At 37.8% G+C, this 26273-nt stretch overlaps 1 protein-coding gene across 4 annotated transcripts in view; it reads right to left on the bottom strand.

Moving 5' to 3' along the window:
* Positions 1–24992, bottom strand: part of PAPOLA (poly(A) polymerase alpha) — a 45553-nt gene extending 20561 nt beyond the window's left edge. For all 4 annotated transcript variants that reach the window (XM_075426392.1, XM_075426394.1, XM_075426393.1 and 1 more), the window contains exons 1-12: positions 24953–24992; positions 14186–14356; positions 13496–13562; positions 11985–12066; positions 11367–11476; positions 9390–9443; positions 6200–6311; positions 4822–4911; positions 4588–4726; positions 3062–3134; positions 1459–1579; positions 464–548 (exon numbers count right to left, since the gene is read on the bottom strand). In XM_075426392.1, the coding sequence (XP_075282507.1) occupies positions 464–548; positions 1459–1579; positions 3062–3134; positions 4588–4726; positions 4822–4911; positions 6200–6311; positions 9390–9443; positions 11367–11476; positions 11985–12066; positions 13496–13562; positions 14186–14356; positions 24953–24960 (1112 nt within the window). In that variant the 5' untranslated portion in view covers positions 24961–24992. The remainder of the gene's footprint in view (positions 1–463; positions 549–1458; positions 1580–3061; positions 3135–4587; positions 4727–4821; positions 4912–6199; positions 6312–9389; positions 9444–11366; positions 11477–11984; positions 12067–13495; positions 13563–14185; positions 14357–24952) is intronic.
* Positions 24993–26273: the final 1281 nt, after the last annotated feature.

Genomic DNA, 26273 nt, shown 5'->3' with positions numbered 1-26273 from the left:
ACTATATTGACAGAAGAAAACACACAGTTTCAAGTACGTAGTCATCTTAAATTATGGACCTCCAGAATTAGTTCTTTTAATATCTTGTTTCCTGGGAGGCAAGACCCATTTTTAGAATGCTTACTGACACCACTAAAGAACATTTCTTTTAGTCAAACCAGCTGATACGTCTTCAATTCTGTTGGTAGCATACCAATTGTATAGTTAACTGGTAACATTCTAAATATCTGGTGATGGACTAACAGGTTTCTGAAACACATGCTAAAGAAAAAAGTATCAGAGGAAATTATTCATTTTCTAAGAGAAAGGACAACTGCATTCACTCCCCCTCTGTATACAAAAATCCTAAAAAACCACTTTGGAATTCTAATGTATGTATATCTAAGATCCTATGCTACAGAGCATCATTAGATATTTTAACTGATAAAACTTAAAATATTCTGCCATGCCATAAAATACATACTTGTACTTTTGAAAGAAGTTTGGAGCTTCAAAAAGTTTGGACCACTCTGCCTTACTCAGCAAAATTTCATCTGTGATAGCAAGACCTAAATTATAAAAAAACATTTCAACTTTTTTTTTTTAAATACAGTTTAGCACCCAGAGTAAAAACAGCTTAACTTAACAAAGGTTACTACGAATTATTTCACCCCTTCAAGTTCAAAGGAATTTATCAACAAGCTTTATATTCCAGTAATACCTTAAGTGGTCATTAGTTATACAAATGAGGTATCAAGAAAATATGTTTAGATACGTGTGTTAATTGATCAGACTGATGGTTTCACATATTTTTGCTCTGCAGTTTAACACAGCTCAGTTCAATCTTTTGTGTATGCCACAGTAACTACTCAGTCCAAGGAAGACAGAGATTCTTTTCCTTACGGTACTTGAATCATCTCTTGTGCAAGGCATTGTAAGACAAGGCAAAGTAACAGTGAGACAATAAGCTACTGTTCTGCCTGAGAGCACTACTTGCAGTTGCTCTCTGTATCAAGTCTACTCCTTGCTTGACAATGTTTTCTTACCTACTACAATTATCCAATCTAGAGGATTCATCTCTGAGAAAGTATATTGTCTTATATTAGGCCCAGAAACGGCCATCAAGTCAGATTACTACACTAATTTTCCATGTGGCAGGACACAATTTAAAGCCACTAAAATAAGCTAACAAAAAAAAGGTATTGTATCTTTAATTCTCATTTTCAGAGCACAAGGCATTCTAATTAATTACCCTCAGTTTCTAAGAGCAAAGGACAGATCTGCAGAAGTCTCTACTGAATTTGGAACTTTAAGCCACATAAGCGTAACAGACCAAGTTCTACTTCCCTCAGCAGAGAGTCTCATATCAAGAAGCTATTTAACATCCTCCCACCTCCCCCCTCACAAAGCATACCCACAATGGAACTATTTTAAATGTGTCTGAATACATTTATATAGAGAGCATAAGATAATACTCACCTTGTTTAAACTCCTCAACCATGACCATCCGTGTGGAAACGGACACATTGTAGGTAGAGTTCTGCTGTGGGTATGCTGGTGTAATTATAGGCATAAGATGGTACCTATCACTGGGGTTTACCTATATATAACAACAGCCAATCAGTTTTGTTCAAGCATACACACGAGTTAACAAATTTGGATTTGTCCCTTTACTGCAACTGAGTTAAATTCTACGAGACCTTAGATTGCAGATCAAGTAAATTTACCAATAGTTCAGAGAGAGTTTAGAAAACAAGGATAACGCTTTCACAAAGGACATTATTCTGAACCAGTGATGTGGGAGGGCTGTAACCTGTCAGCACATCAAGATTAAGTTGCAGACATTTCCAAGTCCACAAATACCAGATGAACAGAACAATTTCTCTCTAATAGAAATTAGCTTGTGATCATGTCAAAACAAGGATACCTTATTACCACATGAGCACCTTCAGAAGAATGACTGTCTTCAGACCTTGCGAAAAATATTTTATACTTTATTTTTTTAACACTACTGAAAATGAAAAAGCCAGCTTAAGACGAGAGGCTCTAGACAACCTGACAGAAGCACCACTTGTGTTAACGTATCTTTTATTAAACAGCACACAAACAAAAAAGAAGGGACAAAACACACACACGCAAAATACATTTAAAATAGAATTAGGGTAGCAATTTATAGATAGTAAATTAAAGATAAAATCCTGTCATTATCTTACCCACTTTGTTTAGCTACCACAACATAGACAGTTCCCATCACACACTGACCTCAAACCTCCTATCCCAGGAATAATAGTAAGACTCAAGAACACTTTTTAAACTGTCTCACATTATTTAAACGTGGACTTCTGTCAACCAGAAAGACAGACTTGAAGTACAAATGGGCATAGAACTTGGCCTCTAGTGCTTACACTATTCACCAAAAAGATCAGTTGAACACTAACTACTCTAAAACTGACAAAACACCATGCAACACGTTCACACTACACCCTACTGAAATCTCAAAATGTGAGCTGTGCATCTGCTGCAAGCTGTTTTATTGACTGCCTGAAGGACATTAATGTTCAATGTCCTTAATGTAAGTGCTAAAAAGATAGAGAGCAAATATTATAAATAATATACAAAACAAGACTTCAAGTTACAATCTTCTTTGGTCGAAGATGAAAAGACACATTACTACAACTACATGGAACCAAACCTATCCAGCTGCAACTGTTGCACTTAAGTGAATTCAATACGCTTGCAGAAGTAACAAGTTTTAAGTCACAAGCAAACAGTTTTAAGATAAAGCAATGTATTTTTGAAAAACTGCTTAAGGCATATACCTAATTGCACTGAATATTTATTAAGATCACTTATTGCAAAAGTTGGGAGTAAAAGGTACATTGTTCAACAAGTGTGCTTCAAGTGGTCCGTTTACAAAATTAAGCTTTGTTCCACACTCAGGAGAACCAGAGGTTACTTATAAAGAAGACATGATACCAAAATATTAAGTTTAATAAACCCAAAATGAAGTTCAGCTATGATTCCTTAAGCAACTAAATTTATTGTACAGTGTGACTTATAGGGGAAAAAATAATACACTAACCCTTGGGTCCCATACAGGCAAATTAAGATTGCATTCTTCTGGCTGTTTCAATAGCACTGGATTTGGCCATTCCCTGTTCAAAAAGATTGTAGCACTGAATAAGACTATTAGATACAACCATGTCTGTTCAACACACAATACTTTTGAATGCGATCCTTCGTAACTCTGCTCTCAAGCTAAAGCACCATTTCCTGAAGACTAAGCTGTTCTTACAGGGGCTGTTTAAACAAGCTGTATTGCTGAGCTACAATACAGCTGTAATTAGCTTTAAGAACATCAGAACAATGAACTTTCTGTAGGCTTGGAGCTTTATAACCACTGTTTAGGTAATTAAACTCCTCTAAATTCCTATTGAAACATATCAATCAAAGAAAAATTCCTCTGTGAAGATTGACATTGGGTCCATCTTCAAGCTGTTTCATGGACAAACTACAGAAGAAACAGCCAGCATGGTCACAGCATACGTATTAAGAAAAAATCCATCCAAGACAAAAAACCGATGCTGAATGAAACACTAAAGAAAGAAAAGTAACGCTTCTGTTCTTCAAGTCAACTTTACTCATGGGAGTAGAGACATCTTCCTATAAAGGGTAGAAGTCAGTTAATCTGTTGGTATTTGTACATTAATGCTTCTACGCTATGCACACATAAAATGGACAGCAGTATAAGGAACACATTAAATAGAGCTTGCAACTGATTTTCCTCTCGTAATTTAGTGTGGCAAGATATTATTAAACACTAGGTACCTCAAAGAAACTATAAAGACTGCGGATTCAAGACAGTGAAACTGTGCAAATTATCTTCATGTTAAGAAGGAAAGACACTATACTTGAAGTACAGTAACAACTTTGTACAATGATTCTTAAAATCTGTCAGTGTCTTGAAGAATATAGGTATCTAGACACGCCCTTTTAAGAAAAAAAAGTATTCATTTGTAATCTGCAAAGTACACTTTTGTCCTGTTCATTCTAAATTTACTTGGAATGTTCCCATAACTCCCATCAGTTATTCAAACCATCTTCCTGAGGTAACTAGCTCAGGAGTATGAAACCATAGTTAATTCTAGAACACCTACCTCTCCACATTGACAAGATTAAAAACCACTATTGCCACTTTCTCCCAAACTACATTTAAGTTATGTGCCCAAAACAGATACCGATATATGTCCTTCTCCCATTAACCCAGTATCTGAATGTAAAAAGACCTCAAATTTTGGGGTGTCTGCTCTTCTTTTGCACCATGTAACTATTTTATCTGAAGCGTAATGTTGAGTTATGACTAATACTTAAAAATTTTATTAAATTAAGAAATGCGTGGTTTGGTTTTGGATACTTTAGAACAAGGAATGTTGGATGACTTATTGAAAACCTCAAGCTAACAACTTTCTGGTAACAAGAACAATGCTTATAACTACCATCTTAATCTGGTAACACCTGAAAATGATACCATAAAAACAGGACTAAGATTTAGTGTCTACAAACAATTTTATTTTAGTGCAATCTAAATTTAAAAAAAAACCCACATACCATTTAGAAAATACCAAGAAAAATTTATGTACAAGAGTTGATGCTATTGCATTTGGATAAAGCTGGCAAGTTCTTGCTACTAGCATAGCCCAGGAAACACCGCCAAGGAAACCTAGTATATTGGAATAGATGTTGTGGCCTGTGAATTGAGAAGGAAAGAGACAGAAGGAGAGAGTTACTGGTAATCATAACAGCTAACTATAAGTTCACAAATTTTGGAATAAAACTGCTTACGTTTTGCCCACAGTTTGATAGCTCTCAGTGTTAACCTGAAGTTGTCAATGTTTGGTACTAGATGCAGAATTTCATCGGTTACCCGGCAACCTGCCAAAAGAAAGAATCCTTTAAACTTGCTGCCTCCAAAGTTTTTCTGCTGGCTTACCCTCCTGTACCCTCAAACCTATCAAAGGTATTACAATCAGCATGCTGGACACTCATTCTGTAGTTTGACCACTTTTATTTTAACTTAGAAAGCTTAACTTTTTTTTTTTTCTTTTTTATTGTTTTACAGCAGCACTCAGGAAGATAATTCATGCATGCATAGTCATAGCTTTGGGCTGCTACTTGATTTGCTGTTATTCATGAACTGTACAAGCTGTTTAACAAACAAACAAATTTTAAATTCTGCTGTTCTGGGATTACATGCAGTGTATCATACAACGTGCAGACAAATTAAAAAAAAATCATGAGTCTTCACGGATCTACAGAAAACCTTTAAGTCATAGGTCAAAGTTTTGTTAGAATTTATGAGACCAGGATAAAAAGAATAGTTTTGAGATATACGAGTTGTATCATTACTTTGATGGGCTATTTTCAGGCTTAAGAATAACATCACGGGTGACACTAACTGCTTGATTTAAAAAAAAAAAAATCAAGAATAAGTAGTTGTTCATAGTTACTAAATATCTGCAGAGAGCTGGTTGCAATAAAATAGTATTATCTAAGACTAGGAGTAACTTTCAAAGCAAGTAAGAGGCAAGCATGAATTCTAGAAACTACATAAATGTAAATTTCACAAAACAGTACAAATTGCTGTGGTAATCTCAAATTATCAAGTTTTCAGCTCATAACAGAAGTCAGTGATATATCACATGCTTCTCTTCCCCACCATGCTGCATACAGGCTGAAGGCCCTACTATCCCGTACATAAATAACAGTATTTTAAGCTGTGGTATTATAGAAAAGTGAAGGGTTACACAAGCTGGTAAGCTACTAAAGATTTGACCTCAAACTGACAGTATTTTGGTATCTCAAATTTATCAGTAAAGCAATTTCACATAAGTTTACCGATATTAACACACACACAAATTAGAACACATGCACATATATTTCTTTATAGAAACAGACAGTGCTCCACACAAGTCTTGCAAGTCCCATTAATATCCAGACAGCACCATTTACTACCCAAATAAAAAAAAAATTATAAATAATCTGGCCAACAAGAAACTCTTCTCCCCAAAAAAGATATTTAAGAGTGGCTATGACTTCATTTCCAGATAAGGAGTTGCTATATTTTCAGTCAAGTCCATAACTAAACTACTGTATCAAACAAACCAGGATACTTCTTAAAAGTTTAGATGAGAAGTTTATAGGCAAAACTGTATATACATACCATTAAGACTTCGTATGCATCTAATGTCTAAATTTTTAAGTAGGCTATCGTCTCGTAGGTCTAAGTCCTCAGGAATAGTTTGCAGTGCTAATCTTGCAAACAAAATATCAATCTTAAAAAAAAAAAAAGAGATACGACATTAGAAAACTGTTCTTTTTTCTGTGGAATTAATTCTGTAACCCATTTTCATGAAGTTTACTAATAGTAAGAGCCGTAGTCTTCCTAGTACAAAGAATCTCTTTAAACAATACATACTAATACTCTTCACAGTCATTAAAAGAAACACTTTCAGATGCTTCACCTATCTTACGTCTCCTTTTCCAAAAGGATAAAATACACATTCAGATCAATACAGAACCAGCACACACATAAGAACTATGTCAACTGTCAATGTAAATACAAGTCATTTGGGGACAAGCAGATCCAGAATACAAAATTCTACTATGTCACAGCAAGTAGTGAAAACATAACCTATTGTCAACCTAAATATTCCCAAACCCCTCACTGAATTAAAGAAAAAGTGGAGACCTTTCCCATCTAGTACTGTAAAGCACACATGCAACTAGGTGTCTCTGTATAGGACCAGTATCTATGAAAATTCTATATGTATGATTACAGAAAACAGGAAGTCCTGAAAATCCAGCAAGCTACTGAGCAAGTGTATAAATCTGTGTAACTTTTGATATTATGTCAAATTCCTTTGCTATTACTTCTGCAATAATTCGTCATCATAGCTTTTCTATGCCAGGAACATCTAAGATACCATCCACAGCAAAGACATCACACAGACTAAAGTCAGTTTGCCTTTCCAGTCTTGGATCAGGTATCAGTCAGTTAGTATGATGAGAATATAAGGCATATGTCAGCAGCTAATCTGCTAAGCAGCAAGCCCCCTTCACTAGATGAGGCTTTTAATCATCATAAACAAATACCACTTCATGTACAAGCCGATGAATTACCTAGCGCTACTGGACCAAGAACGAAACCATTTTAGCTACATTAAAATTATTTCAGATGAAACAAAGCTGAAGACATCTTAAAACGAAGAACTTTTTGTAGGTGTTTAAAACTTTGCATACATCTGTTTTAAACTATAAAGCTCTTCTCCACAGAGAAATAATTTCTAAAGTATTCAGCGCACTTTTGATTTTGAAGTCTTTAATAGCTGGTCTGAACATTCCGTACTACATAAGTTTCTACTTAAGTCAAAAGTACTACTTTTCAATGTAAAACAAGTCCAAAATTAACTTCAAGTTCTATTCCGATCTCTAGAAAGTCTAGCACTAGCACCTCTAAAGATTCAAATTTCATTGACAATAAAAGGATTTTTCACATCAAGAACTGATTAGCCTGTCCTATGTAACCAGGTGGGGGGGTGGGGGGGGGGGGCAGGATTCAGTTTTCTACAGGAAGAACAAAAAAAATCAAGAAAGTTCTTGTTTATATTAAGCAAGAATATAAAAAGCATACGTAAAAACTGGTATTGGCAGAAACTTCTGCAGTTTAACTGACAGGATCACCACAAAACTGAAGTCCTTGTCCTCAAATCTAAGGTTTTCTTTACAGAGATAGTAACTTCTGACACCTTTTGCCTGGATTAGGAAAACTTAAATTTAAATCTTTTAATACTGACATACTGGACACAACCAACCATCAGAAACTGTAGCCTAACAACACTTGTATATATCAAAAGAGTGCTTATGATAAGTTAGTGTGAAGACCAGAGAACTCTCATGCACTACCAGCAACATGGGTTAAGTCTCAGTCATAAACCTAAGCCATCAGAGCCCATCATAAATTATTATATTGGGGCAAGATGCTACTACTCATAGCAGACAATCTTATATTTCCCTATTTAAGGCTTATGTTTAGAATTTAATTTTTTTAAAAAAAAGGAGAGATAACACTGGCTTGAAAAAACCATACAAAAAACAGTCTAATCAGAGGATTACTATGGCAAGTTTCAATATTCAGAATGAATACTTACGCTACGTGAACAGAAAACAGATTCTCTGGAAAAATGTTCCTAATACCCAACTGTGTATGGACAGTAATAAAATGGCTGACACAGATGCAAAGTCACAGGCTAGCTTATTGCACGGTATCACATTTCTCTGCACATCTTTCTCCTTTGAAGAAAACACATCTCTCTGCCTAAATGCCAACTGACAAACATCAGTGAAAATACAAATAAGTAAAGCTGGATGGGTGAGGGCAAAGAGGGTGGTTCATCTTCCCGAGACTCAAAAATTGCCAGTACCGTAATGACCATGATAACTGCAAGGCAGAGATTTAACTCAGACTGGGAGAGAAAGAACTGTCCACTCTTGCGTACAATACTACAGCTCTTCAAATCATGTCATGTGTCAGAAGACTAGCACAGGAATTCTTTCCCCACTGTGAAGTACCCTTCTTATACACAACAATTACTGGTTGACATAATCCAGCTACAAATCTGATGGAACTGTGTGTAGGAACAGTTCATATGTTTGTTTCTCGACAGGTTGACTATAAAACAGCCTGCTTTCAAGAGACACTCTGCAAACCTTTCTCAGTGTTCCTGTTTTCTCAGTAACTTCTTCCAAAATAGTGACAATCAAGTTAAGCAAGCTCATCACTGCCAGACAGCTAATCCATCAGGCTACAAGCACCAAAACCATTGTTCTGGTCACACGTTTACATACATCCGAAGAGATCAAGACAAAGGGTACAGGCAGTTTGCCTTCAGCAGTACATTTTCTGAGAACTGGTCAAAGATCACACAACTTCCTACAGTATACGCTATTGAGGCAAATTTGAATTTAAGGTTTGGACAGTTAACCATTGGCATCCAAAAACTTACTGAAACCACATTATTTATCAATATAATTTCTATTAAATATTAAGTCTTAATAATGTCAATACTGGTATTCTACAGGTCAGTAAACTAATCGGCACAAGTGGGTAGCAGTGCCTAAAAAAAGAACGGGGAGTTATTCTACACACAGCTTTAAGTACATCAAGAAAGACTTGTTTCAGTCAAAGCCCCACTTTAAATTAACCAACTGAGGACTGTTATCAAGGACTCAGGTATGAACTTAGGAGAGTCACTTTAACAGCATTCATATTAATGAACAGTACGAGTTGTGGGTATCTTGAGAACTTTGTTTTAACCATGTTCTACCAGAACAAAATAAAAGATGATCTTTACCTCTATTCCATCAAAACAAAGTTTAATAACTGGGACAAAAGCTTCTTCAACAGCCTGGGGGGGGAAAAGTTGTATTTTATTTACAGCATAGAAAAGAACACTTACAAGCAATAGCTAGCACATCTGAACAATCACACTGAAATACTATTTATACAGATGCTTTTCTGTTTGCAGGTCAATTTTTGTCAGCAATGTCTTTCTCCACCATTAAGGATTTACGCAGTAAGCACCGATTTACTACATGCTACAGCTGTCTAGATGTTAGATATAACCCAAACTCATACCAACCAGCTCTGATGATGTTACCTCAAGGTTCAACTCTTCCTCACTACATGTAGGACATGATCAAGCATCTTTTACCCCTCATAACATCTCTAAATATTCTAAGGCTAACCTATGGGGACTCTAACAGGCTTCTTTCTTCTATTGTTTCTGCAGTCAGCATTTTATGAGAAACCAGGAGGAGACAACCGTGTGACTATGCAGTCTGACTTCACCTAAACCAGTTGCAAGTCACCAGTCTCCAGAGCTCAATCATCTTTTCGACATATGGTCATTAATAAGGTACTTTGACAAACACCTTCCGTAACGAAACTACGGAACTTGATGTCTATTCTGCAATCAGCTAGGAATACCACCTTCCTGAACCAACCATCTGAACTAAATGCAGTTCTGCAGAGCACTGCTTTTGTAAAAGCAAAGAACACTGCGTGCATCCGAATATGAAATGTTAGGAACTGCCACAGACCAAACAGTTCTATGAGTGTTCCAGTTCTTCAGAAGAGACAACACTACTTTATCCACTTCACCTTAGTTAAGGTTACCTTAGTGCTTACTGGCTGGCAGGATGGATCCTAAGCAAAGTATGAAGTTCACAAGTCTCTCAGACTCACTCACTAGAGCAACCATTAAGAAAGTCTAGGTTCCCTAAAGATGGAGATGTACAAACTTTCTTAGACCTAGCTGGAATGATTTAGAAGTGTTATGACACCCTGACCTAAAGTTTATTTGCATCACTGCAGAGCTACACTGAATAGCGTACACTGATCTACCCTGTTGCTACATCAACATTAGCTTGAGTCAGATAGAGTTTGTAGCAAAGTTAAATGGAAAACTGAAAATCAGAATACTCTTAACTATAGCATGTGGATTTAAAGATTAGTAAAAGTGTTCAGATAATACAGCATTTAAAATAGTTGTTTCAGTGCATATAGTATTACCACCAGATGTTTGCACTACCCTGGTAGTTACCAACTACAGGATGCACAGAGTGAAGAATGCGACAGAGTGTTCCATTTATTTTACGTGAGCAGGACTAAACCAATCAAAGTTTAAGACTTGCCAGCAACCACCTTTATCTAAAAACAAAAACAATTGCGACAGAAAATTTATTCCAAGCCAACATCTAAAAGATTAAAGCTCCCACCAGCTGACCTAGTGAGTCCTGCCACTTAGACATAATAGAAACAAAATACTGTATACCAGTGCATCTTCCATTCCTACAAGGGAAACCTTCATCTTTACATGCTAAAAGTCTTGCACAACCATCTAATAATGAGACACACTAAAAATGTAATTTCCATTTTCAAACACACAGTTGACAGCCAATATAGAAGACTTCAGTTAACTCAAACACTGTAATCATTTATATAAGCATGAAATTATAAAAACAGTAGCATTACAGTATACTTTAAAACCTTTGTTAAAAACACGAGTTTGGTCCTGATCCTTTTCAGAGAGCAAGCATAAATTTTGCAATACTAAGACACATGCTAGGAGATCATTCTGCCATCCAGATTATTACATGAGTGTCTCTATTAAGTGGGAACAGAGAAAATTTGGAAGAATCTCAGTTTCCACTCTGGCCATAGGCTTTGCTGCAGGTTAACTAAAAATCCACTGGAAGCTTTAATCGTAATATATTTACTTATTTAACACATCATCAGTTCAGCTAGCTGTATCGGGTAGCTCACATACCCTCAGATCTTTTACTTCTTCTTGTTGTTTCAGTTTTTCATAAAATGAGGTGAAAAAATCACTTCTTTCAACATGTCTTGGTGCAACACACAGGGCATCAATATCAGCACCTGAAATTGTTTATTAGCACAAGTTACTCACACTTCACACACATGACATGCCAGAAATAGCCAGAATTTTTTTTAAAACCAAACAGGAAAATTTAGTTCCTTGTCATGTAGAATGTTTTTTCTTTGGGGATACTAACTCAAACCAAATGGAAAAAAAAATCTAAATAAAAATATTCATGGCTATTAAGCATACTGAATACACGCATACATTCTTCTTTCAATTTTGGAACACTGGTAGTAATTTTCAAAAAACAAACCATGAAAAGCCAAGTACATACCTTTATCTAGTTTTAAATAATTTCAAACTTTTTTGTCTGTTTCAAAACCCATGTAAAAAACATAACATACGAACATATTTCTTTTATTTAGAATGAAGACTGGAGATGACTGAAGAAAAAAATAAATTTAACACCACCTCAGACAGTAAGTTCCTGTTACTTAAGTGTGACATTTACAGATACATCATTAGCTCAAACATGTGAGTTTTTATAATAAAAGTCAATGTTACCTTTTGTATGAACTCCTAATCTATAGGATCCAAATGTAAAAATTTTTCCTCCAACATTTTCTATTACAGACTGTGGAAGATTCTAAATGGAACAAAAAAAATTGGTTATTTTACCTTAATAGGTTATAATGACACACAATTTAAAACAAAAGGAAAAATATTCCACAAAATTTATGTTGTTTAAGGTGTAGTTTACTCCTGAAATAATCCTAGTATTTACAGAAAAGATGGAGCTATGTTTGCCACTTTGGAAGTATTTGTAACATTTCATCCACACTACACGTTACTGCCTCAAACTTGGTAATTGTTCTAGCAGTTCCACACTTCAGGTGCAAGAGCTTTAAAATGTTACGGACATTAAACACATTTTGCTTAATACTCAGGTATTTTAAATTGACTTCGAAACTGATGGATTCCAATATAGAGCAACAGAAAAATACTAAATAGTATTTACGCTTATTAAATTACTTTCAGACACACCCGTACTACAGCTTTTTTAAAAAAATTTGTGCTTGGGAGAGGTATTTATTTCATATTTCAACTGTTCAGGTACTATTTTATGTTAAAATCGTTCAGGCACATCTACTAAAGTTCCTAGATTTGTCTCTTCAAAAAAACTCTTGAATTCACAGTACTGTGGGCAAAGACAGTTATCCTTTCATAACAGTATGCAACGTTACAATCCGAAGCCCTACATTAATGGTTACACAGCAAGAGGTATAAACAAATTTTAAATTAATTATTTTGCAATGTATATTGGATTAACTTTAGTACTTTACAACCTACATCCATCAAGATACTGTCACTATTTTGTTTTCAAGGATCAACACATATATAGCAGGGTCGTCCCTGCCCATAATCTTGTTCATATATAAATTTCCATTTCATAAGTACACAGAATATATACAATCCTACATATACTCAAAAGTAAAATAGCTTTAAAACCTAGTTTTTTACCGCTAAAAAAAGCCACTTCCATCTTTACATTTTCGCAAGTCTATCACCACTCAAAGAAAGATGTGTGTAGGGGTGGGGGGGACTATAACCTGGCAAAAACACTACTATCATTACTAGAGTCTACAAAAGTAACATTACAGGACTGACATTAAAGAAAAAGTCAACCTTGCAGCTTTATGATCTGTGAAGATCTAGCACTGGTTCACAAAGCCAAACAATCTAAGCATACAATTAACATAGTACTATACGCATATATTTTGACCAAAAGTCAAGCTATATTTCCACCTAGAGAGAAGAGGGAACAATTGAAAATTACAACTACCATGACTTTTTCCAATATTTATCAGTTTCCTTCTTTGACAACATTCTACATTGAAGGGGTGATGCTGCCTGGAAACAAAAGAAGCTACACAAAGGTGGTATCTGTTTTTCCAATTTGATCATATTTGATCCCCAAATCTAAGATTCATCCCGTTTAGACTGGGAACATATTTTGTAATTATCTTCCTGCAACAGTCTTAGTATGAGCAGTTCCATACAAAATACATCCATACCTTGCTTTCGCTGATTTCCCGTATCCATTCCTTTACCAGGTTATTTAACTTTCCCAAAATTAGAATCCTGTTGATAAAACAGCGCAATCACAGGTCATGAACTTAAAAAGCACTACTAGTTTGGTCTAAGAAGTTTATCATCACACAGCAAGTTAACTACAGTAACACTGCAGATCTAATTACAGATCTTGTTATATATATACACCCCCTAAAAAGTCATTCTTACAAAATTCCCACTATTTCTCCCCTTTAAAGATGTTCAAGTGATTTTAGCTCAGAAAAAATGCAAGCATACAAGGCCTACACACATTTTTGATATATGATTTTTACTCACTTTCAAAATAACATAATTCATGAAACATGCACCTAAAAGAACAGTGAGAAGTAGTACTGACAGCAAGAAACTCTAGAAAGCTTAGTAGGGAAAAAAGTATAGGGGCCACTACATCAAAACAGTTATGAATTGGGGGGGAGGGGGGGAATGCAAGCCAGCCTCCAAAATGTGAAGGTCATCTTAATTCCCTTCTGTGTTCTGAGGTATTCCTCTTCAGATGAGAAAAATCAAGCTTAATATTCCACTAGGCTCTTAAGAAAGCATTTGAAAGAACACAAACATGCTTGGAGTTCAACAGTCAACCACACGAACCTCAAGATAGGAGAAAACCACTCCTAGAGTGAGTATTTACTTACCTGCGTTGCAGTTCTTCTTCCTCTTCAAATACACCGTAAGGTTTTAGGGTTTCGATTAATTTCTGGGTAAGCATGCAGTCAAACTCCTTGGGGGCAGCTAAACTGATAGGTGAGGTAATGCCATAATGCTTCTGTAGTTGCTGTGTTTGTGATCCCTGGGTTGTAACGGGACTAATAAAGGCAATTAGATAAAGTTACTGACAGAAACAAAATAACAACAAAGTTATTTTCATTATTTTTTCTCACCACAGTAGCCGACGAGACACATACTAACAAAATAAAGTTAAGCCTGTGTTATTACAGACAACAACAGAATCACCTTTCTCCAACTCTAAACAGTGATAGCAGGGTTACAGGTTGCTATTATCTTCTAGGTCAGCTGACTTTATACACTGAAAACATTGACTTAAGGAAGCTCTAGTATATTTTGAGCCCATCAGCATCATATAGTTAGCTTTAAAGCTGACTTCTCTGCCAGCTAGCATAACAGAATGGTTTGACAATGTCATCTAAATCTATGTCGGCAATATTACATAGAACCTTGCTTCATGTATGGAGGTGGGGGAAGAGTATTAGGATTCTGGAAGACTTTGCCTTGCACAAGTACCAAGGATGTAGGCAGCACTCTCTCCACACCCGTCACATTTCCTTAACATGACATCTGACTTCATATAAGTGTTTGTCTAAATAGGAAAGTAAGCCTAAAGCAAACCTAACCCACCACAATGGGTTAAATCTGCAAGGACCTAGTTCACTAGTATAGAGTCCAACTGCAAGCCCCCAGAGCATCCACACATTGCACTTTTCAAACTACACAGAGAGGGAGCCAAGCCTCAACCACAGGGATGATACTCACAAGTCAATCCCCCATATTTCAACACTGCAACAAAGGACAGGAGACCATGCAAAAGAATTTCAGCAGAAACACAAAAGCCAAGTTATCATCATACTGCGAGAACTAACAACAGCTTTCCTAGATGTGCATCCTGGATAAGAAACAGCCATGCAGTTTTTCGTAATGGGCATGTATTTGTTTGTAACATTTGCATTTAAACACAGCCTTATTTTCAGAAGTCTGAACTTTAAGTCTAGTAATTGTACTTATTTTGAAACTCAGCTTGGTCCTGCATAACATACAAGTGTTTGGATTCAGTGATTATTGCATGCTATACCCACCTGTATAGTTAAAACTTTTTTGAACTGATACTAACAACAGGTAGCCACTAAAAAAAATATTCATAAATATATTCAGTATTGTAGAATAAATTACATACATCAACATTTAAGACAGTCAAATTTTAAGTTTGAGAACACTTAGTCTTGCTCATTATACATTTCACAAGTTTAAAGAAATACACTACTTAAATCTGTCTTTAAAAAGCTCTAAAGGTTACTTGCAGCATTAAATACTACTTTTATATAGATATACAGATAACTTTCCTCTAAATTATTATTCCCCCCCTTGACTTCTGAAAATGACAAATCATTGTTTTTAAGCGTACTGAAAAGCTTCTTTTCTGAAACCAACTTGCTACTTTAATCAACCCTTCAGACAGACAAAAACATTACAATCTTTCATCAAAATATGCATTTCAGAGAACGTGGCTATCGACAGCTATTCGAAGAGCCTTACTAACAATTAAAGCAAGTATTACCTGAAAGTTAAAGCAATGCTTGTGTTGAAGTGTTACATCTGCACTATTTATTTTTGCATTTATTATTTATATACTTCTATACTTACTACACAAGATTATACCCTTTCAAAGGGATAAAGTAACATTTTGTTTAATACTAAATGTTTAACTAATATTTTAAATTCAGATTATGCATTAATATATTTTTTTCTTGAATTCAATTATTCATTCTACTAGGGCAAAAACTTTATCATCAGTTTGGTCTCCTTCAACTTTCTCTGGGATAATTTAAAGAAAAGAGAACTGTCCATGTCAAATTCAAGCTGACAGCTTATGTTAAAGTCCCATTCTTGACATATGTAACATTCCTTCATGTTTATACATGTTACATACTATTTCTATCATACAAAACAAGAAACAATTTTTCAGGCTAACTACATATTATGTGTGGAAAAAAACTACAACTTCACTTTTACTTCCATAATCTGTTGTTATCTTTTCCTCAGGATTTCATTCCTCATTTCCATGAAGACTAAGTATTAAAAAAGAACATCTTCACTTAAAACTGATGGGAATTGACAAAATCTAATATAATTTTTCCACAAGTTTAACCCATTTTAAAACTACTCTAGGCACTATAATTTTTTTAAAATCAAGAATTCAGTTAAAATGCAAGTTTCTCACAAAGCAAGTTCTAGCACATTTGTCCCTTTGCTTGTTAGCAAAAGGAAAATAAAGCAAAGTGAGGAAAAAAAACACCCTAAAACCTTTTATATTAAAAAACAACCCCCAAGTAGCCATGTCTGGGAACATTATTTGACATTTCTTCCTTCAGCTAAGAGGTTTTAATCACCTAATGAAGAATTTGGTAGCAGCTGAACAGACAATATAGACCTTATGACTTTATGGGTGAATGAAAACATTTTTTAAAAGAGTTGTTCAGATTAATTATATAAACCGTAATTCAAATTCAGGACAAAGGAAGCCACTAAAACTTTTTCTCTTTAAAAAAAAACATTTCAGGAATGTCAACACAAATAGTAGCTTCAGCCACTTAGTTGCTACTAAAAAAAGCAGTCAGAAAACAAAAGTTCTCAATACATAAACATCCTTTGGATATTATGAATATTTTTACTTATACCACAAAGCAAGTAGTTTGAACTATCATTTCTCCCCGTTTGCCAACTGCAAAATCTTAAATTAAAAAGCAAATTATTTTTTTTTCAAGATTTCGCAGTTTATTTTTACAGGTTTTTAAAGCAGTAACCTAAAGCAATCAATATTTGAGTTTTGTGTAACAATTTCTGACTGGTCTGACTGTAATTTTCACCCATCCATAACTAGGAACTACATCCAATTCGACCGGTATTAGACTTCATTGAAATGGCTAGCAAAACACAGCCTGGCAGATGCTGTTACTGGATTTCAAAAAAAAAGACTCCATGTCACTCAGACCCAGATTCAGCTCAGTGAAGCAGACTCCCAGAGTCAGTAATGCTGACGGTGCGCTGTCCTCCACCTGCTTGTAAGGGCCATGCTTCACCAATTCAAGAACTAATAACTTAAAAATAATCCTTCACCTTGCTCCCAAAACTACAGTACATAAAAAACAACCAAACATCAGATCACTTCCCTGATCTGGTTAACAGCATAACGCTGGCAGGCTAATGTGCAGGTCTGTCTCTGCAAAACATCATGTCGACATGACTTAAACCAGTATCATCTGCAGCCCCTGCAGGACCATCACAGCATGGCCATGGGGCACAAAATAATCTTCGAAACTGATCACTAGAACGACAGCTTTAAACAACCTATTAAATCAATCACCTGATATGCATCTATGGGAACCGTTACACAAAAACGGTTACAGTTTTTGCAGTTACTGCTTTTATATTCATGTGTTTTATAAGAATGAAATAAGGATGTTGTCAACAGGACAGGACCTTCCTACACAAATGTTCTACTTGTGCTTGAAGGTTGAGGAGTTAATAAGAACACTTTCACTGGGATGGTATGTAACAATTCTCAGCACAGCTGCCTTCTGGAAGGTTTTACAACTACGGAAGACACAATGAAGCTTACATTTTAACATGTATTAGTATTGAAGAGGCTATATGCTATTTCCAGCTAAAAACACTTAAGTTGAAGCTCAACTGTTTATACCTGCTGAAGTTAAGGCTATTCTAAGGTTTCTGTAGCACACGGAGATACCAGAAAAGTGCCTTTGTAAAATGATAGAAAAAATGGTATTTGGCAAGAAAGTTTGTGGAACTCATTTAAGGATGCAATAAACTAACTAGTGCTAGGCAACCCACATTCATTCCTTTAAATGACAGCAAGTCATGAAAGCTACGGTAAAACAAACAAGTTAAGGTATATCCTCTCCTCAGCCTCTACCTCCCACAAATCCAAGAAACTTCAAATAAAACATTTGCTAGCTGCGTTTAAAGTGAAAAGTAAATTGTCACTGAGAAAAACTTTTAACGTTAAGCATTCATTTTCCATTTTTCCAACTTGAATGTTGTACTTACATTTTAGCCAGAAAATGCTCATGATCAACACTCCTGACTTACCTTTTACTTTTTCCTAAAACCATGAAGATCATACTCTACTCCAATATCTTCCCTCTTGAAAAGACATACAGACATTCTAGATTTCACCAGTGACATGTCATGATATATCACTTCTGGAATCCCTTAAACTACCAAATTTATTCAAAGAGAAAGGACAGGTAAGTATCAATGCTAAACTTCTACCTGAGAGGATACGGGAAGTCACAGCCTTGGGGGGCAGGGGGTCAATACTTTGGTGGTATGTCAAATCTGCTAGTTACTGAAGATAAGCATTAACAAAAAAATCAAAGAGAATTGAATAGCAACAGAAAGTCCCATCCCAGCTGCCCAATCTTGACAACAGCAGAGGCAGATTTGGCAGACCTTGTCAAGGTCTGACACTCAACTCAAAAAATGTTTAGGGTGTGCCTTTTTGGTTTATTTGGTGGTTTTTTTGTTTGTGGTTTTTTTTAAAGATAAAGCTTTTCTTTTTAACATCATGAAGAGAATTAAGATACAATTTGAAGCTTTTTTGTTTATTTGTTTCTAGTCAGCCACATACGTGAAGATCTCTCATTCGCTTTGCTATGAATATGAGCTACTCATAAAGTTGCAGAAAATTATGTAAAGTTGAATTTAACATGCTACTGTTTTTGCTCTGGTTTGACCTGAATTTTTGAAGAACATAGGCTGACAGTTTAAACTATCTGCACATTAGGCAACAGCTACAGTGGTTTGTTTCTAAAGTGTTATGATCCTATAGTTCATATTCAAATATGAATTAATCTCATCTCTCAGAAATACACATATACTTTTTGCCCCATATAAAAACACAAACACACAAAAAGTTCTAGTCTGTACTAAGCGGACAGCAGCACAGCTAAACAACTTTTTCAGAACCCAAAGTTCTGGTAGGCAGTATATTCTTATATTATTAATTCAATAATTATTACTAACAAGAACAGACCCCGGTAATATGGCCACTGCTAAAACCATTTTACAACAGCATGCGGAAAAAAAAGAAAAAAACCCCAAACAAATAGAGCTTATAAGAGGCTTTAGAGTTTCCAGAGCTGTACACCTTTAAACTCCTTCAAATGGAAGTGACTACACATTGTTCTAAGGCAGAGGGGGAAGATTATGAGATAAGGGAAAAACTTCCCAATGCATCTTTTAAAGATCAGGTTACACCCTGAACATACATCCATATAAACTGAAAACGGACTTACAGCAAATACAGCTGTATCTACATAACACTGCCCCATACATAACTAAGAGTCAGATACAAATTCGAAGTACCGTACTACTGTTTTCTTTTACAACACTGCAACCTTTCTCCATCCTCAGAAGAAACAAGAAGTTTGTGACAGGGTTCTTTCTCAAGCATGCTCTGTATTTAATCCCCCCTTCTTCCCCCACTTGAAAACCTCTGTCATTCTAAGCACTCTTTCCTCTTCACTTTGGGTGTTCTACCTCAGTTCTATGGGTAATACTTTTATCGTGTCATTTGGGTTAGTATTTTATGCTTCTCACAGACAACACACAGTTGCAATCTGCACCACATTATCTAAACATTATATTCCTGAAATTTGGGATGCTTCACAGAAATAAAACACAAACCTCTGAAATCTTAAAAACAGATGCCATAACATTTAACAAATTGCAACAGTTTGAATCCTGTGTAAGCTTAAAACTCATCTCTGGTGCACCCTGAAACAGATCTTAACCACCCAAGATCTAACTCCTCTAAATGTGTGACAAGTGCACACAAAAATCCCTCCCAGCTTTTGGCCATCAAACCTTGCTTTTGCTCCAAGTCATATAACTCCTTTCATGTATCACTACACCTCAGCTGAGGATTAAGTTTGTCCAGACAGATGTGTACTGTAAGGCCAGCACTGACGAAGCAAGAGAAACTGTGGGCTATTAAGGGTCTTAAAATAGTGCAAACAATCCACAGAACGTTTGTTAACTTTAAACTTTTAACTTCATCCAGGACCTTTGGCTCATTCAGCCTTGCCTCCAGATACGAAGACAAAATACACAACTTAAGGAATCTCAGTGACTATCCACTCTTCTCTATTTGCCTCTACTGATTACCTCAGTCAAATTCAGTCTTTCGTATTTACTGATGTAAGACACCCCAGTCAGATTCCCGAAGCAGTACTGGTCATCACACCACCTGGTCAATCAGATGGAGCTAAATTAACAAAGCTCAAGCTCCACTGTGTCAGATTTCAGAGGAAGTGTTTGGAGGGGTTTTGTTTGCTTGTTTTAAAGTCTCCTTCAAAAAGGACTGACTTTGGCAATTTCAGATTAAAGCTGCTGGCTTAATGCTAACACCATCATTCCACGCAAAAATTTAGAAATCTAGGCAGGAAATCTTTATGAAGTCTGTCCAAATCAGTTACTGGGGAACATATCTTTTAAACGGTTAAGACAATCCAGCTGCCCTTCCTGAACAAAACTTTTAATATCTAGCAGAAAATTACTGGATCATTTAGACCATTAATTAAGTTTTCAACTTTCAGTATGGTATGTTCAATATACCCAAAACAGATCTTAACATGGGTATTGAAGCAATGACAGGCAATGGACCTATGGAAGAAGAGACTCTCCCATGGCAAAAGCAGTAACATTGACACACATTCTGCTAGCCTTTGACTCAATCCTGAGTTCTCTCTGGCTCTTCCATTTCTACAGAACAGTGAAGGCAGCATGTCCAAACACACACCCATCCACACAGCATTCTTGCTAACAACAGTTTCAGAAGAAGTTTCTCCAGTTTAAACAAAAGAAATTTCTACTGAAATCTGCAGGTAGCACTTGAACTAAAAATGAGGTTTATTGCTATTCTGAAGACAAAAAAAAAACTCTAGAGGTAGCAATTTAAGAAATTCAGTAAGGTTGAATCAAAAGCTATCAGGAAGTATCAAACCAAGAACTAGGAATCCCACGAAGCATTTCACTTTAAGAGATTAATTTGTCTCGGTGGTGAAATCCGCTCAGCCCAAAATAACTGGGTTACCAAGTTCTGTGCAGTACCTCCGTGTTAACAGGTATAAACTCAGCCTTTTCTGAAGTGACATTAGAAGACTGAAAGCTATCACAAAACCACATATACTTGCCATCCAGTTCCTCTGTACTAGATCTAACAAATTAATCTTCAGTATAGATCTTTATATAAATTTTTTCTTGACGAACAAAGCTATCACTTTAAGGCAACTTTCTTCTAAAGCAGGTCCTGTGCTTTGCAAAGCTAGGAATAATTTAATTCCTTCCATAACACACTATAAAATCCTGAGTTCTGTCTGTTCAGAAACATACTATTTATCCACTCTTAATCAGTACAAGCCATTCAAAATGGTGTTGTACTACTTCTAGTATACAAGTCAACAGTTGCTAATGAAAAGTCAAGATAACAATGACTTTGTGTAAGTCTAAAGCAAAGTTCACTGTAAGAAAACACACAGAAAGTCTTACTTCAGAAGTAAGAATAAGCTTGACTGTCTACAATAAAGACTGAAAAGGAAAAATAATTAATGACATTCCAAAACCTTAATATGGAAGTTACCTGTACAAACAATTGTTAAAATTATAGAACTTATGGCACTTTTAAGTGTTCAGATACATGACTCAATGCACTTTTCCACTTCTGGTTTAAAAAAAAAGAAGCCTTTTGCAATGATTTCAGCAGATACGGAAGTTCAGCAAAGAAGCTGTAAGTGCAATAATATCAGTAGCTTAACAAAAAGCAGCTTCATGGTGCTATTCCTCTATTTGGAGGGTCAGAAAGGCCCAAGTTACATAAAAGACTACATCATCAATTTACACAAACGTAGCTTCTGCTTGTCTGAGTCAGTAGCCTTTCTGTGTAAAGCCTAGCCATAACTGAAACATATGAACATCTTGATGAGCTTCATTGCTCCCTAGCATCTTACATTTCAGATAATGCACAGGAACAAGTATTCTGTACCTAACAGTTCACTAAAGTGTATCTTCATAATAGGGGAAATACTCACCTTTGTTTCTAATCACGTTTTTTTAACAATCGAAAGTTAAAGAATTTTCCCTTATGCAGCTGCTATCTCCTCCCACAAGAGATTCATGAGAATCATAACAAAGAGTCACTTAAGTTCCTAGGATAAATTTAATACTTTTTTTAAACATTAAAAGGCTTTTGCAAATGCCAGCTATTACCATCACCAGACCCCGAGTTTGCTCTCTTACTGCTGATGTCCTTGTACATAAATAATTTGCTTGTTTTTACAGTTTTGTACCATACTGCTAAGAGAAATATGCACACATATACACACATTGCAGTGTCAACAGTGCTGTACACCTCTTGAGAACTCTGAAGTAATGCTTTTTAAGTAAAGAATGATGACAATCTCTGGCTGTATGGGAGACCAGCTCTCACTAGGCCCGTCAATTGCAAACACCACCCTAAAAATGAAATTTAAATGGTATCTTGAAAGATCAGGAGGGGAAAAAAAAAAAAGTGTATTTTGTTTGTCATCTTGAAAGTTTGGTAGTGACATAGGGTTGTTCCACTCTCACTCAAAAAGATTATCACCCAAAAAACCCTGAAAGTATCAACTAGAAAGAACTATACAGAAAAGGAACTTCCTAAGCTTGCAGGGTTTTTTCCTCTAAACTTAAGTCAGAGATATCACTCCAGAAACTCAAGAATTAACATTACTAGCGTTGCAACTTCCCAGCATTACAACATTCACTTTAAAGTCTTGACTAAGTAATACAAAGTCAATCATTCCAAACATGTAAGTGACAGAACAAATGCAAAGCTTTCTCAGGTTCCGCTTTTCCTAACTAAAATAAACCTCCTATATTAATGAAGTTGTCAGACACTGTTTATACTGGAAAGCAGCAATATATTAGTGCAAATGTAAGTATGAAATGTTATTTAAGAGTTTCTAGCTAAAGTACCATAAACATCTATGTTAAGAAAAATGACCAATTCATTCCAAACTTGACAAAGTTCAAGATTGCTATTATTACGATTCATAGGCCAAACTTTAAAATGTTGTTATTAAGCATTTGAAATTTATGTAGTCACAACAAAATAAACTAAGAATGAAACCAGACAGAATAAACACCCTCCCATTTTCCTGAGGCCAAAAAGCCTAGCCAACTTCAAAGCTGGTTTCTGGTAATTTTTCATTGCCATAATGAACACGTACAAAACTTATCTATAAAGACATTGCAACCTCATTATACAAGCATTAGAAACTACTTGGCATAACCATCTTCCTTTCTGCATTCACCCACTGTGTTTTTCCTGCCATAAACTTTCAGTTAAGTTCGCCCGTGTTACCTATGTCATGACTAATTTAGAAGTATTTCAGACTGAACAAAACAAGCACACAGGCGGGCACAGTTATTCATCATGAAGTCTGCACATTTAAAACAATAGTGAATAATCCCATATAAGACTGACATCATAGTGAGTAATCTCAAATTCTTTATATATCTCTTTCAGTGGACAAAAAAAAACAAACAACAAAAAAACCAAAAAAACAAACAAAAACAACCCCCACGAACCTAGCATATAAACATGACTTCTTCCTAAAAGCTTGACCACATACCCATCGCTGGTTCCCTCGACTTACAGGGGATAATAACGTACTAACACTACGGACTATGGAACCCAGGAGCAGGAAGCTCTGCTGCCTCAACTCGGAGCCGTCAAAACGTCAGCAAGAAGGGGAAAAAAAAAAAAAAAAGGGCAAAAAAAAAAAAAAGCAGGGCGTGGGGTGAAGAAAATCGGCGAGGAAACTGGGTTGAAATTACGTCCCACTTCGTCATTCACGACTACCAGCAGGGCTAGAGCACGGCAGGCCCAAAGCACAGGGCCCACCTTCCCGGCGAGCAAGGCCCCCGACCCCGGAATGGCGGGGCGGCTGGGAAGGGCCGAGGGCCCGCCGCCCGCTCCGCCGGCAGGGGGCGCAACCGGCACGGGCCGGCCGCGAGCTCTCCGCCGCGGGCAGGGGGGGCGCCGCGCGCTCCGCTGGGTCCGCCGGCCGCAGCCAGCGCCTCGGTCTCCCCGGCCCCCGCAACGGGGAAAAACCCTTCGCCCCGTCACTGCGGAGGAGGGGGGGGAGGCTCGGTCGGGACTCCTAAGACAAAAAGAGCTTCATCTCCCGCGGACGGGACGAGAATAGGATAAACATGTGGCACTGGGCCACTTCATGTGGCCTGACTGAACAGCCGGTGGAAGCGGGCCGCCGCGCACACCCGCCCCGCGCGCTTGCCGCTATGAGATCGCGAAGGAGGCGACGACAACCACAACAACGCTAAAGGCCGCATCAGCACCTCCTTCGGGACTCACAGCGGTAAGGTGGGCGGACAAACAAGCAAGCAAGCAGCTCCTCGCGGGCTGGGCGGAGAGCCGCGGCTCACCGGCCCTTCACAGTGCGGCACAGGAAGGGCCCAGGACCGGCGGGGGGACCGGGGAAAGGGCGAGAGCCAGCAGCAAGGGCCCGCGCGGGCCGGGAGCGCCACGAGGAGCCCGCTGAGCGAGGGCCGGCAGGATGCAGGCCCCCGCGAGCTTCCCAACTTACAACGGCATCGTCTCTCCGGCCCCTCCTCCTCCTCCTCCGCCGCCGCCGCCACCACCACCACCACCACCGCGTCGCTCCCTTCTCCCTCCTCCTCTTCTTCTTCGTCCTCCCCCACCGCTGCCGCCTCCGGACCGGTCACTCGTCCCGCCAGGGAGCGGGAATCGCGACCATGGTACGGGCCGGGGTCAGGCCCTGAGGGAGGAGAAAGCCGTTCGCGAGACCCGGCCGCCGCCGCTTCACTTTCCTCTTCCCCTGCGGCCTTCTAACATGGCGCCCAGACGCTACCACAGCAACGTTCTAGACCGGGGGGGGGGCCTGACGCAGAGGCGCGGCCACCCCCGCACGCCGCGCGCCCGAGCTCGTCCGCGCATGCTCAGGCGGCCTCGGCGCCGAGGGGCATCCTGGGGGATGTAGTTCCGGCGGGGAGGGAGCCGGAGTTTGAAAACAAAGCGCTAACGGCTGCGAGGCGGCGCGTGCGCGCGGAGTCCCGGCGCTGCCGGGTTCGTGCCGGGCCAGGCCGGAGGGGGTCGGGGAGGGGACGTGGCTCGGGGCCGCCGGGAAGGGTTCGGCGCAGCTGCTGGCGTGCCCGGGCAGTAGGGGTTCCGAGCCAGGGGGAGCGCTGCCTTCGATCGGCATGGAAACTAGCGCGGCGAGACCGCCCTCGCGTCACCCCGACAGGCCGCCCCGGGGCTTTCGGCATCAGGGAGCGGGGCGGCCCCTACAAAGCGAAGAGATCCTTTTCTAATGTTTTTGAAGGCTCTGCCTGTAAGAGGCTGCATAAATTTCAGGAAATTGTAAAGGAAGAAAATCACATTCTTTACGTATCAGCTCAAAACTTTGTTGTTAGAAAAGTAAATGTATTACAGCAACTCAACACAAAAAACCCCACTCGGTTTCAACTCATTTTTTTGGTGTCCTATTTTCGTCTCTACTCTGAAAAATAGGTCTCAAACTACACATTTCTCTAAAATCACTGATTGTTTCCTGTTAAACTGCCTCACATGATAAACGGTAACTCGGACTGGCAGCGTATAGGAAATTTAGATCCCAAAGAGATCTGTTTCTTTAGAGGAAGACACGATGGTTCTGAACTGTTCCTGGCTGTATCACTGACTTGCTGTGTGACTGTGTAAAAACAGATAAAGTAAGACTGTTTCTCTGTAAAAATATATCTGAATAAACATGTTGGGCATTAATACACCTGAATTTCTAATACTAAAAGTAATAAATAAAATAAATGTAAAATTTTTCTGTATCACCATTCTTTCAGTTCTTCCTCTCTTTCCCCCCTTCTCCCAAAGAGTCCTTGCTTTCTGTTTTG

Source organism: Opisthocomus hoazin, chromosome 7 (genome assembly GCF_030867145.1).
Source record: "Opisthocomus hoazin isolate bOpiHoa1 chromosome 7, bOpiHoa1.hap1, whole genome shotgun sequence".
Taxonomy (NCBI): Eukaryota; Metazoa; Chordata; class Aves; order Opisthocomiformes; family Opisthocomidae; genus Opisthocomus; species Opisthocomus hoazin.
This window is presented reverse-complemented; position numbering and strand designations above follow the sequence as displayed.